This window comes from Pteropus alecto, unplaced genomic scaffold (genome assembly GCF_000325575.1).
Source record: "Pteropus alecto unplaced genomic scaffold, ASM32557v1 scaffold75, whole genome shotgun sequence".
Taxonomy (NCBI): domain Eukaryota; kingdom Metazoa; phylum Chordata; class Mammalia; order Chiroptera; family Pteropodidae; genus Pteropus; species Pteropus alecto.
In genome coordinates this window covers 744192-758276 of record NW_006440638.1, presented here as the reverse complement: position 1 = coordinate 758276, position 14085 = coordinate 744192, and the positions used below count along the sequence as shown (strand labels likewise).

General features: G+C 47.6%; 1 protein-coding gene across 2 annotated transcripts in view; it reads left to right on the top strand.

Annotated features, from left to right (window-relative positions):
• NUP210 (nucleoporin 210) overlaps positions 1–14085 on the top strand; it is a 96370-nt gene that overhangs the window by 47960 nt on the left and 34325 nt on the right. For both annotated transcript variants that reach the window (XM_006917440.3, XM_006917441.3), the window contains exons 15-20: positions 2765–2986; positions 4948–5121; positions 10600–10792; positions 11320–11426; positions 12495–12599; positions 12692–12793. In XM_006917440.3, coding sequence (XP_006917502.1) covers positions 2765–2986; positions 4948–5121; positions 10600–10792; positions 11320–11426; positions 12495–12599; positions 12692–12793 — 903 coding nt within the window. The remainder of the gene's footprint in view (positions 1–2764; positions 2987–4947; positions 5122–10599; positions 10793–11319; positions 11427–12494; positions 12600–12691; positions 12794–14085) is intronic.

The window sequence follows — 14085 nt, the reverse complement described above, 5'->3', positions numbered from 1 at the left end:
CCCTTGAATCTAACCCTATGAGACAGGAGTTCTCCTTATACCCATTTTACAGAATGAGAGACTGAGCTTTGTAGAAGTTAACCTGCTTAGGGTTACGTATCTAACAAGTGGCAGCTTCATTCTAGTTGTGGAAGTAGAGAAGCAAATGGACAAATGAATATATAAAAAGTGATTGCAAGTAGTGATAAGGGTGTCGACCCAGGAAAGGAGGTAACAAGTGATGGGAGGTCCTGCTCTAGACAGAGGTTCACAGAGGAGGTGATGTTGAAGCAAAAGTCTGAGCCATGTGACTCTCTTGAGGGGAGGTCCAGGGTGGAAAAGCCAAAGGCCCTGAGCATGCTTAGCAATTTATGTGCAGGAAAAGGACCATTTTGATGGTTTCAAAACCTGGGTGTGTAGCAAGGTAATGTCTAGGAGTGGGTGTCAATGGGGACACCCCAGGCTCCTTGGAACTATGTGTATATACATACCTGTGCACGTGTGCAGGGAAGGATGCCCGGAGAGTTGATAATTGATAGCAAATTCAGAAGTGTTCATCTTGCAAAAAATTAAAGTCAAAAGGACAGAATTCTCATTGAAATGTGATGTCCTTTCTTTGATAAGTGTTTAGTGTAAGTACTCCACCAAGAGAACCTGAGCCCATAGGCCTCTGTAGATCATCACCTTAGCCCCTCACTCTGTCCTTGAGGATGTATGCATCTTAAAGCTATCACTAAGGCGAGAGTCCGTCTCCACACTGAGGTGGCATCTGGTTGGGGCACAGCTCCGGGTCCAAGACTGTGGGTGACAGCTGAGTGGTTATCAGCCTATACCTACAAGGACTTCATACTGTTGATAGATCCATATCCAGCTCCTATGAGGGTAAGAATATGGAAGGAGCTGATTGAAATCAGAGGATGACTGATTGAAATCTGTCAGCATAGACCTCAGACCTCGTAGATAATGCAGAGATAAGATAGCATACTGCAGTGGAAGGCACATGTATTGGGCCAAAATTAATAAATTGATTTTTAAAAAAGAGTACACAATTATCTACATATTCACCAGATTCACCAGCAGTGTGTATGCTGGAACATTCAAACTTTTGGATTTTTGCTAATCACATGGCTGAGACATAATATCATAGTGTAGTTTAAGTTCTTATCTTTGTTTTGAATATTTTAATTTCTATATGGTGTTTCATTTCTCATGTGTTTGAGATCATGATGCAGGTACAGAAGGAAACAGACATGCCCTCCCTACCTTTAATGAGCTCATAGCCTGATCAGGAGACAGATACCCAAACAAATAATTTCCTTGCAGTATGATGAGCAACATTTGAAGCCAGAACCAGAGACTGAGTTGTTGGTCTGGAAGACTGGGTGTCACCTGGTGAGGGAGGAATTGGGGGCTGCTTGGAGGAAGGATTAGATGAAGGGCAGGGCAGCCTAGAGACAGGCTATTCTGAAGGTGAGACTAGGGAGAAATCAGGCAAGGACCAAGCTGGGAGAGCCCTAACTTCACGGCAGAATGCTAACTCAGCCTTTCTTCTCAGGGCACCTGGCACTGTGGAATTATTTAATGCAGAGGAGACATGGTCAGATCTGTGTTTTAGGAAGGGACATCTGGAAGCTCTTAGAGGTTAGAGTGGAGGGACTAACAGGAAAGCAGATTGACAAATAACGACTTGGTGGTAACCTGAGTAGGACCGTCTAGAGCAGGAGATCAGCCAAGCGCTGGCAAGGAGTCACAGGGCAGGGCTGCAGGGCCCTCTTCTTCCTTGCACCCCAGCTGTGTCTCTAGAGGGAGGTGTCCTTGTATGGGGCAAGCCACATTTTTCTACAGGTGCTATCCCTCCCTCTGCTATAGAATAGGAATGATCCCCTTTTCCACAGACCCTAAGCACTGCCATCATCCATGCAGGAACCCCTGGGACCTCAGCACAACAATCACCCTAGCCTGGGAAAGCAGATGAGAGCTTTTAATTAAAAAATGATTTTAATTCATTCTTTGGTTATCAGGTACTCTCAGGACTTAATGTTCATTCTTTCATTCAACAAATAATGATTGAGCACCTACTATGTCCCAGGCACTGTTCTGGGTGCTGGCAACAAAATGGGTAGAAAGGCCAGTCCCCTGAAGCTTATATATACATTGTAGAAAGTGAGGGAAATGCAGTAGAGTAAAAAATAAAGGAAACAAACAATAATTATGCCATCGAGGACACATAGTTTGTGTTTTCCTTGGTCATCTGATGTATTTCCTCTTAGGATTAAAGTTTTTTGCTTTTTAACACAACATGGTTGTGATCAAACTGTATAGTCAGTTTTGTGCCCAGCTATTTGTAAATACTACCTTAGGGACCTGCCCAGGTCCCTGTAGATGTACCATTTACTTAAGCAGCCCTGGTGATTTGCTGTAGGACATAACAGTGTGGAGAACATTTCTTTGTGCATGAACTTGTTTCTCTTCTTCCTATTCTGTCCTTAGGTTAGATTCCAGAGGCGTGTTCTGGTTCCAGGGGCTGTGGGTATTTTCAGGGCTTATGCTGGATTGTTTTATGAAAGAGGCAGATTAATTTATGCTCACTTCCCCCCAGCAGTATATCAGAAAGGAGGATAGAATTCTCCCCAGAGTACTCTTGCACCAAGACCCCAGGGAGCATTGCAGACACACTGACTTCCAAAGAGGAACAGCGTCTTTCGTGACCTGCAGGCGGCAGGGCAGGGCCTCCAACATGCGCCTCTCAGAGGAAGGCTGACTTTTCTCTTTTTTTCTTCCATAGGCTGTAGATCCCTCCTCTGTTGCTTTGGTGACCCTTGGCTCCTCAAAGGAGATGCTGTTCGAAGAAGGTCCCAGACCCTGGGTTCTCGAGCCATCCAAGTTCTTCCGGAACGTCACCTCTGAGGACACACACAGCATCAGTCTGGCTTTCTTTGGGCCCCCTGCCTCCCGAAATTATCAGCAACACTGGATAATTGTGACTTGCCTGGCCTTGGGTGAACAGGTAAGAGGGCAGCCATCCCCAGACCCACCTTGCCCAGAGGGAAGGGTAGAAAGTTACATTCTTTGAGTGTCCTGTACTCACAGCATCATTTTATTTAATCTTCAAAGTACCCTGAAAGATAGCTGCTGCTGCTGTGGTACCCATTTCACAGACAGGGGAACTGAGGCTCAGTGAAGTGGAATGACTTAGTGAATACAAGCAGGCCAAGCAAGGTGTGGCAGTGGGACCCCTGACCCCCATTCACGCCTGTTTTGATAGAGCTAGTCATTCCTGGCTCCCTTTCTCCAGGCTTCAGCATTCCCCACCACCAAATTAGGGGGTGAAATAAGATCAAGGGTCACAAAGTCAAATTCCTCCATGGCAGGCAGGTATTATAAATGAGTAAGACCTCAGACCCAGCTTGACAGATCTTTTTGGTGTTTTAGAATAAGCTGGGAATCCTAATATTTTTTTCTATGAAATCTCTCAATTTTTGTTTTTTTCAATGCTGAAAACCAAAAAATTACGGAACTGGGTGGACTGAGCGAAACGTGTCTGTGACCTGAACAACCTCAGGGCTGGAGTCGGCTGAATTGAGGGGCAGCTTGCAGTTCAGGTGCTCTGTTCTTGGCAGTCTCTAGGCTCAGGGCCCTCATTTTGCTCATAGTAGGAGTATACCCCTTCATTCTCAGGGTACCCCAAAGCTGGGAAACTGAAAGCAAGGTGAGAGGTGAGCATGAATCCAGAAAGATAGGAGAGAGCCCATTTCTTTGGGGGAAGTGAAGAATATCCTTACATGTTTACTAGTGCAAAGAATATCAATTGATGTTAAAACACATACACACATGCCACCAAGGTGCCCTTGTGAAGCTGGCCACACTGAGACTAGGTGTGAGCAGAAAAGATACACAGTGAAAGGCCACACTTCCCACTGGCTTTGTGTGTGTTTTTTTTGTTTTTTGTTTTTTTTTAAACAAAGAATAAGAAAAACAAATGCACAATAATAAATAATACTATGATGAGGATAAACTTAGTTAAGAATTAAGTTAGAGAAGTTTCTTACCCTGGTTTAGCTTGGTCACCTGCGTCCCTCACAGGCTATTGGAATTGGACCCTTTAGGGCCCCTCCCATTCCAACGCTCTGTGACTTACTTCCTTAAGATGTCAGTTTGGAGGCAGAAACCCTGCAGGTCAGCGTGGAAACTGCCTTTTGTCCTGCCTCATAGTAAGGGCAAGAGGCTTCTGGACTGGACCATTCCTTCCTACAGAAAATGTGTGACATTGAGGGGGCCAGGGTACTTCCCTTGGAATGGGCCATGAAACCTCACCCTTTGTAATCCCTTTTCTGGTCCATCTCTAAAGGTCTCAGTCTGTTAGCAAGCACTCTCTTACATATGCACCTCATTGTGATGAATGTTTTCAAGTCAATATGGATTCTTCATTTAAAACCCACAAACTTGTGCGTTTGCTCATGTGACCATAGGGTTTTTCATAGAGTGCTGGGAATCCACATGGCACCACTGATCCAGCTCCTCTCTGGGCCAAAGGAGTAGGCAGTGGTTCTGGCCGATGTTTGCAGAGGGCACTAGGGTCCCGTTAGGTCTCCTTTATGTTTAGAGGATGCTCTCCCATGCATGTCACTGGACCTTCGTAACCCCCCTATGAGATATACATATATACACATACATATATATATATATGTATATATATATATGTATGTATATATGTGTGTGTGTGTGTGTGTGTGTGTGTGTGTGTGTGTGTGTGTATATTCCAGCCTTTGTTGTATTTCACAGGAGACTTAATTATGCATCCCCAGAAACTACACTTTGCTCATTCATTAGATATATAATCATCATTATTCCCATTCTGCAGAAAAGAAAACTGAGTCCCAGGGAGCTGGGTGGTGGAGGTGAGGCTCATAGTGAATGGAGCAGAGCCTCAAACTCGGGGGTGTCTGACTGTTCCTTCTGCCCTGCCAGGTCATTGCCCTCTCGGTGGGGAACAAGCCCAGCATCACCAACCCCTTCCCTGCATTGGAGCCTGCTGTGGTGAAGTTTGTATGTGCCCCACCCTCTAGGCTCACCCTGATGCCCATCTACGCCAGTCCTCAGCTGGACCTGTCATGTCCACTGTTGCAGCAGAATAAGCAGGTGGTGAGTGAGCATTTCTCAATGATGACTTGGTGCTGTGCCACCTTGATCTCCACACTCAGTCATCCCTGCATGGTGGGTGCTTTTGTCTCAATTTTACATATGTGGTTCCCAAGACCTGGAGAGGTGACCAGACTCACCAGTCACAGCCACTACTGACAGCGCCAGGTAAAAGTGCAGCGTCTCTGATTCCAGGTTCAGCTTCCTCTCTCTGTTTGGCACTTGGCATTTATAAAAATCTCATTGTTTTCTTCTGTGACTTGAGGATATTAAGGTGGGGGCTTATCAATGGGCAGTATGTTTGTGTTCAGAGTGGAGGCTGCTGAGACGAGGTGATGAACTGCAGCATCCTTCACGGGGGTAGGAGACACGGGGGCCATGTTTTGAACATAAATGTGGGGAGAGGGAAAAAAGTCATTTGGGGGTAAGGTGAAACCCACAGGTCTAGTTCTGTTGGGCTTGCAGCCAACCAACTGTCCACCCCTAAGACACTCGGAGACCAGATGACTGAAGGTGAAGGATTTGGAAGCCCTCCTATTCAGGTTCAGGGGTACAAACATGCTTCTGGCTGGCCCCAACCTCTTCTCAGAGTTGGAGACTAGGTTTCTTTTCACTCATTCCTTCAACATGTATTTGTTGAGCACCTCCGCTGTGCCAGGCACAGTTCTAGGTTCTGGAATACAAAGTAATCAGGACAAGTGAGGCACCTGCCCCACAGAGGTGACAGAAGGCCCATAGAGAGACAGATGGATCAGAGGATGGAAAGTGTTGTGGAGGAAGTGAAATAGGGAGCAAGACAGCTACTGGTGGAGGCCATTGCAAATGGAGCTGGGAAAGGCGTCTGAGTGGAGGACACATACTACTTCAGGCCCCTTGGCCGAGGAGAGCTGAGGTAAGGGTACCACAGGCAGGGAGAAGAGCAAGGGTCTCTGTGTCCTGTACCCACACAGTAATCAGAACAGTCGTGTGTGCCAGAAACTTTCATCTCTGTGCCTCATTCCCTATCACCAGGACCATCTGCGGGGCCAGGGTCTTTGTACCTCTTTTACTGGTTTGCCCACAAGGCTCAGAGGTGGGCACGGTTTTCCCGGATCTGCCCAACTCTAAGCTCAGTGCTTCCTTGGTGGCCCCTAAAGCTGCTTCCCTTCTCCCAACACTGCATGTAGCAGCACTTTGCCTTGATGGCCCCCGCCGAGAGCCTTGTGTCTCCTGGAGCCATTAGGAGCGGAACCCTCTCAGCTCTCTGCAGTTCTCCAGAGAATGCTCAGTGCATATCCTCTGCATGTCTAATGGAACCTTTCTGTCAGCATCCTCTCTCACCCCCAGCAGTGAGATTTGGGAATTAGCTCTCCACTGGGTGAAGGACAGGGCAGCTTTGTATTATGTCAGAATGCATCTTTTTGAAGCTCTAGAGAAGACTCTGCCATCTGGCACATGACTCAGCCTCTATGTCCCCTGCAGGTTTAGTTTAACTTTTACTCCTTTTGCTCTGGCAGTCGATGGGTGGGCTTCTGCCTTCTCCCAGGTTTTACTAATCACTCAACTCTGGGACACATGGATGTATGACTCCCTCTACTGCCCCCAGTGTGCGTCCAGTAAGGGTTGGTGCCTCAGTGGCATTGGCTAAAAATGAGGATTCTTTGTGCTCAGCCTCAAAGACCTAACCCCACAGGGACTAGGTAAGGAATATCCCACCTTTGTTCCCTCTTGCCAGGTAAGGAAAACTGGGCTTAGAGCCCCAAGAAGCCAGCATTCACCCCTAGCTCTGGCCTGGGTGTTTGTGGCATGGAACAGGTGACCATCTTTCCCAAGCTGAAAATCTGTGTGTATTCAGGAAAAGGCTTTTTTATTTCCCTGACTTTGAGAACTATTGAGATGAATGTCCTGAAAGTTTTATATATTAAATCACTTTTATGTATTTAGCAAATTATTCCTTGTGGAAAGAATAAAAATAATAAGTCTGGACTCTTCTGGAAAACCCTGCCTGCTGGGTCTACTGTGTGCAAGGCTGGGAGCTGGATTGCAGCTTGAGTCCATAGGCTGAGTGTTAGGGGCCAAGCCCTTCCACACATGCGAGCTGGCCTCCTTTGAATGATCGATCATGGGATGACAGTGCCTCCTAGAGTTGTTGCAGGAGAAAAATGTGACTAGACATAAGGTGTTCAGAATGGTAAATGTTAATACTTTTCCAATTATTCTCTGCTTCTATACTACCAGTGGCATTCCACTCACCCAGAGGAAAAGCCAAATCCCCTTATGTGCCCTGTGGGGCCTTGATTCCTGCCCCCATCACTCTTTTCCTCCCACCCACTCCATTTGTGCTTGGAAGCCCTGTCATCCACAAGCGCACTTGACTGTGCCCTGCTTGGGTCTCTGACCTGCCGTTGCCTATAGCTTGAATCCTCTCCCCTCCCACAGTCCCATGCCTTCCAATTTTGCCTCCTTCAGTTCTTTATTCGAATGTTACCTTCTCAGTGGGAGCTTCTCTAGCCTTCAGACCTTATCTGAAGATTTTTCCCCCCAGCATTTCATATTTCAGTACCTTTCTTCCCTACTCCAAGCACTGAACATTATCGAATGCTGTAGAATTTACACATTTATTTTTTTCTTTGTGAGTCTCCAGAACAGCCTGGCTCATTATGGTGAGAGCTCAGTAAATGTGATGGATGAATGAGTGTGCAAATGAACTCACTGTGTCTGTGTCCCTCTTGTTTTTCGTTCTTGACTCTTACTGGCTCAAATGCCTGGAGAAGCCAAGTGGAGGCACTGCTGAAAAAAGGGTATGGAGGGGGATGGTGCAGATCTGGAGAGAGGTACCCCTCCAAAGGACAGCCTGCTCTACTTAGCTCCAGCCCATTCAGCACCAGGCAGACCAAAACTCATTTTCAAAGAAAAAAATAATCAGGTTTACCTGTATCTTCTCTGTCCTTAAATGTCGGCTACTTGCCAAGCAAGCTAGGTCTGGCTGTCTATTGTTGCGACCCCTGGGTAGCCCAGGGTTCTCTCTTGACTGAAAGCTTGCATGTATAGATCCATTTGCCATGAAAGAATGGACCTCAAACATGAAATTACTGTGTGATACGTCAATCCTGGGGTTCCGGAGCTGAGAGCCAATCAGGCATGGGCCCTGTGATTTATGATCTCACTAGGGGACCTTGAGAAAGCTATATCCCTGCCACACGTCCTGGGTGCAGTATCAATTTAATTTTACACCTCTTCGAAGCCAGAGACTGCCCAAGACATGTTTGCAGAGTAAATTATTGGCGAGGCCAGACACTAGAATGGAGCTGACCAGTTGGAATGACAAAGTGGAACCATGATATGGCCTGATCCTGGTCCTCTGAGCAGATCATCCAATGTTCAGGTCCTAGCAGTTGAGCACCAGTTGCGTGCCAGGAGACTGAATAGCCAACAGGGTTTTGGAGCTCCGGGGAGAGGCTGCACACTGTCAGGGGAGGACTGCGTGCTTTAAAATCAGGCTTGCAGAGTTCCACCCATAAATCTGTGTAACCTCGGGCAAGTTACTAAGATCTGTGAGCCTCAGCCTCCCCATTTGTAAATTGGGGGTAATATTGTTGCCTAAAATAGCCATTGGGAGGATTCAGTACGCTTTCAAGTGTGCATTAACACAGTGTTAATGTCCTTATCTGGGAGAGCAGGAGGAAGGAAAGAATATTAGTGTTCTACCTAGGACTGCATCTGGGGGAAGGAGTGGGGCATCCAGAACATGCCCACAGTCATAGCTTCTGACTTGCGTCCAGAATACTTATAAAATCCTTTTTTAAGTATCCCCAGATGGTTGTGCCGACCTTCATTTAGAATCTGCAACATGCTTTGGTCCAGTGTTTTCTGGGGGCAAGAGAGCTAGGACTGGGGTAGGAGTCATCCTGGGGAAGGTGGAGAGTTTGGGGTCTGCATCAGTCAGGACAAGCGAGGTGAGGCTGCAGTAATAAGGAACCTCAAGTCCCAGTGGCCTCACACAGCACAGGCTCACTTCTGCTCACACCACCTACGCATCTGGGTGGACTGGAGGACCTTGCTTTGTGTCATTGTTATCTTCTTTCCAAGACTAGATGATGAGCTTCTGCCAAGTTGAACATGGCCAAGGACCACTGTGGAGACAAGGAGAGCATGGCAGATCATGTTCTGGCTATTAAAGCATTTGTCTCCTGGAATTGTTTCAAGTTACTTGTCACATTTCACTGGCTGAAGTAAGTGGCATGGTCAGTCCTAATGACAAGAACCAGAGAAGTACAGTCCTTCCTTCTGGACCTATGCCTGATGGAGGACTGGATACATTTGTGAACATTGCTAAGGAATGCCCTGTTTCCTTTTTGCGCATGAATTCCAATGAGCCAAGCTCTTTTAAATTATCTCACATGAGCCTTTTTAAAAACAGAATTTTGTGAGGTGGATTCTGTCGTGATTCCCATTTCACAGTGGGAGAAACTAAGGTTTCAAGAAGTTGGCAGCTTGCCTGGGTGGAAAGAGGCAGAGCTAATAAGGTTTGAGTGTAAGCTGTGGGACCCAGATATCTAGGTGCTTGAGGCCTCAGCTTCACTGCCCCTCTATCTGCCCCTATGCCGTTCAGGCTTGGAGAGAAAGGGATGGAACGGCATCTGGAGAGATGAGGCTAATTCAGCATGGGTTCTGTGGTACGGGTTTGTTCAGGGAGCTAGTGGTGAGGATAGGTAGTAGGAATTCAGGGTTTGGAACTAAATCCTAATGGTGTGCCATTCAGCTCTTGAGTTGCCTTTGATAGTTCCTTCCCTTCCCTGGGACTCTATTTCCTCATCCTTAATATGTGGATGATAGCTCCCACATCACTGGGATGTTTAGGAGCAGGTGAGAACTTGGCTCTGAAAGGAGATTTGCAAACCAAGTGGCTCTGGGACATTTTGGGGGTTGTAATTGGCATTCTTGTTAAACCACTAGGGGGCACATCCTGGAGGAGCTAAGGTGTGTGGGAGTCAGGGAGGAGCTGGCAAGGATTTGGAAAGATGAGGGCTGAGAGGAAGGAGAGCAGCCTGCTAGGGTAGGGAGATTTAGGGTAGTTGACACTTTGGGCCAGATCCTTCCTTCTCCTGGGGCTCTGCTGTGCATTGTAGGGTATTTAGCAGCACTCTTGACCTCTACCCACTAGATGCCAGTTGCACCCATTGCAGTTTGACAGTCAAAAATGCTTCTAGACATTGCTAAAGCCCTTTTGCCCCCATTGAAGACCATAGGCTAGAGTAAGAGGCCAGGTTGCATAGGGCTGTGAACACCTTGACCGCAGGCAGTTATAAGGATTGGTTAGTGACTCGTCCCCAGTCCCTTATCAGGACCCCCATGAGCCCACAAGGCAGTTGGCCGGGTTTGGGGTGTACCATGTGGTCAGGAGTGGCTGTGCCAGTATGGTGTTCTCTTTTCACTCAATGTGAACATCGTGTCCAGTGTGGTCTGGGTGTGGCCGTGGCACCTGATCTTGACTTCTTGCAGGTTCCAGTCTCCAGCCACCGAAACCCCGTGCTAGACCTGGCTGCCTATGACCAGCAGGGCCGCAGATTTAACAACTTCAGCTCTCTGAGCATCCAGTGGGAATCTACCAGGCCTTTGCTGGCCAGCATTGAGCTTGACCTGCCCATGCAGCTGGTGTCCCAGGATGATGGGAGCGGCCAGAAGAAGCTGCATGGTGAGCTGGGGTAGTGAGCTGGTTGGCCCAGGGCAGGAGCTTGGAGAGCAGTGAAACCTGACAGATAAGAGGTGTGCTGAGGTGTGCTGGCACTGTTGGGAGCTGTTATCTGGGACTCCTCTTTATCCAGGACAAAAATTTAGCATTATGAGCTCACTGCTCTCCTTTAATTCTGCACAGACATTCTGTGAGGTAGAAACTAGAATCCCTGTTTTCAGGGCACATCACAGGTCATCCTCAAGTCCCAGGTTATATATAGATCAGCCTGGCTCCAGGACTGTGCCACTCTGAGCCACACTGCCTTCACAAACACCTCAATAGCCAAGAGTTGAGTCTGTCTTCTCCAGCTTGTCTAAGCTGCTTCATGGAACATTAACTCTATTGGTACATACAGTTTAAACAAACCCAGTTATGTACTTTTAGGACCGTGGGAGATTTGAAACTGCAAATCAGAAGGAGGGAGGGGCTGCTTCACAGGCAGCAATGAGACGAAAATATGACATGGGTTTCCCTCTTCCTGGACTTAGGTTTGCAGGCCATTTCTGTTCACAAGGCATCGGGAACCACAGCCATCTCTGCCACTGTGACTGGCTACCAGCAGTCCCACCTCGATGCAGCCAGAGCAAAGCAGCCGGTATTTCCCAGGGCCTACTGGTGGTGGGGAATCCTCCTGCTTCTTCCCGCATTCTCCTGGTTTCCTAGTGTCCTGAGCCTGCTCCGTAGGCCATGCCTTCAGTTCCCTAACCCCTCCCTGAATAGGGTGTGGTGAGCTCACCTGAATTGGTGAGCCTCCTCCCTGGCCTCCTGCCTCTTGTCTCCCCCACCTCATATATCCTGCACTCAGGTGACTGGAGACATCCATTGCTACCTCTCAGCTCTGGCATGCAGCTTTGGGAGCTCTCAGACCTTTGGGGAAAGCCATCCTCATTGTCATTCAGGGCTTGTGCATCCAGCCTCTTCTTCAATGGTCCTGACTTATGGACCCCACCTGGCATACCCATGCCTTTGAACCCTCAGTTCCTGCTGCCTAGAATGCCATCCTCTCCTTTTACTTTTCTCTACCAGCTGGCCTCCTGTCCTTTTAGTCCCATCCATAACACCTGCACCTCTGCGGAGAGTTCCCTGAACCCTGGGCACAGAGCAGCTTCTTTTGCCCCAGGTCGCAGGGCCCCTTGTGCTCCCCACTCAAGGTGCAGGCCACCCCCCTCCACAAATACACTGTTGCTGCCATGCATACACATATGGTCCACCTACTGGACCATACCTCCTCAACCCAGCATCTTATGGGGGCCCAGGCAGAGGTGCTGCCAGTAGATGGCAGATGGGTACATGTGAGGTAAGTGGGAAGGGTTCTCCCAGAATCATCCTGCCTAGATAACACCCACCCCTTGCACACAGCATTGCAGCTGGCTGTTTGTTGTGTTTTCTCCATTTTCCAGGTGTGCGTGTGAATTGTCCATTGCATGGTGCCTGGCAGGAAGGATGAGGGCACCTGCCTTGGCAGGATTATAAGATGGGATGGCTTCTCAGTTGGGTTGGCATGATGAGTTCATTGGAGCTTGTGTCTTAGACATAACAAGTACCCTGGGGTGACATGAGGAGCTGGGGCCTCTGGGCCTACTTTTCCTGTGAGGCGGCCCATGGGCTGCTTAGGGTTGGCCTGTTGCCTCCTGGATCTGATGTGCTGGCCTTACCCCTTCAGTACGACCCTCTCGTGCCTGTGTCGGCCTCCATAGAACTCATCCTGGTGGAAGATGTGAGGGTGAGTCCAGAAGAGGTGACCATCTACAACCACCCTGAAGTGCAGGTACAGCCCTTTCCCTGCCACCTTGCCTCCCGGACACGACCCATCGAGTTGGTGGCCCTTGCCTCTGACACCTAGCCTGACCCTCCTTACAGGTGGAACTGCACATCAGAGAAGGTTCTGGCTACTTCTTTCTCAACACCAGCACCACAGATGTTGTCAAGGTGACCTACCAGGAGGCTAGGGGCAGTGCCATGGTGAGTGTGGGCCCTATCTCCATGATCTGAGAGGTTCATGGATTGATCACTTCAAAAGCTGGCACTTAATCACATCAGCTGCAATTAGTGAGGTCTTTAGATTTTTTGATTTCATTGTTGTGTAACTTCACCCATTTGCCTGCTATCTTTGTGATTTTTATTCCAGCTCCACAAACTACCCACACTGTTAGCTAATGATTTCCTTTCAATCAGTCTTTAACTAAGATTAAAATATTATTACATAAGTAGCACTGTAACAACCATAAAGTTGCTTTTAAAAGGTGTATCAGCTTTTTTTCCATGTTCCTTTCTTGATCCTCTCCCTATGCAAATTTGACATCTTTGTCCATGGTATGGAAGAATTTAGCATTCCACTTTTAAAAAATTATTTTACCCTGTTTTGCCCCCATGTTGCTGTATAGGCTGGCTGGTTATTTTTATGCAATAATTTGTACTTAGCCATTCTCTCCTAGTTGAGCATTTAGGTTGTTTAAATCTTTTTGTTTTTTAAAAAACAGCCCTACACTTATAGCAAAGAGTAAAAAGAATAAAAGCAAACAAACACCAATATTCTCAATGCCTGTATATCTGCACAATGAGTTATTATGCAGTCATGAAAACGGAACTTTCTTTAAAAGGAAACTCTTGCTACCAAATGTGTCAAACCACTATCATAAGTCATAAAGGCAGGCAGCCAAAAACAAAAATACAGCAGTGACATCCACGCAGTGCCATTAAATTGCAATTGTAGTGTTGCTGGACTGCTCTCAGCCTGAGACCTGCTTTCTCTTCATTCAGAAGTGATTTCCAAGTGTGTGGGGAGGGACATAGTTGTACCGCACCAAAATGAGTCTTTCTCCTGGACTTGAAAGAGGGTGAGGTTGAGTCAGTGTCGTGTGTGGTGGGGATTCAGATAGTGCAGCAAGGCAGGACAGGTTAGGGCCTTACGCTGACCACGAGCTGTCTGCATTCCTGGCTTTTAGCGTTGCCCTGTTCCCGTAGGGAGCCCTCACAGGCTAGCAACAGCGTAGAATTAACTTCCTAATTCCAGAGAAGGCTAAAATCGGAGCTAACCTTCACAGAGACTTAATCCCCAAATTTCTTTTCAGAAATACACCCAGGCTACCCCGTCCATGGTTATATAGTAAGTTTGCAGTCTAGTTAGTCTAATTCAGTGTAGGAAGGGCTGATTCTGGTCCAACCCCTTCAATGTACATATGGGGAAACTGAGGCTCGCACAGGATGAGAACACAACCCTGAAGGGGCAGCTCTGGAAAGAGAACTCAGGTGCC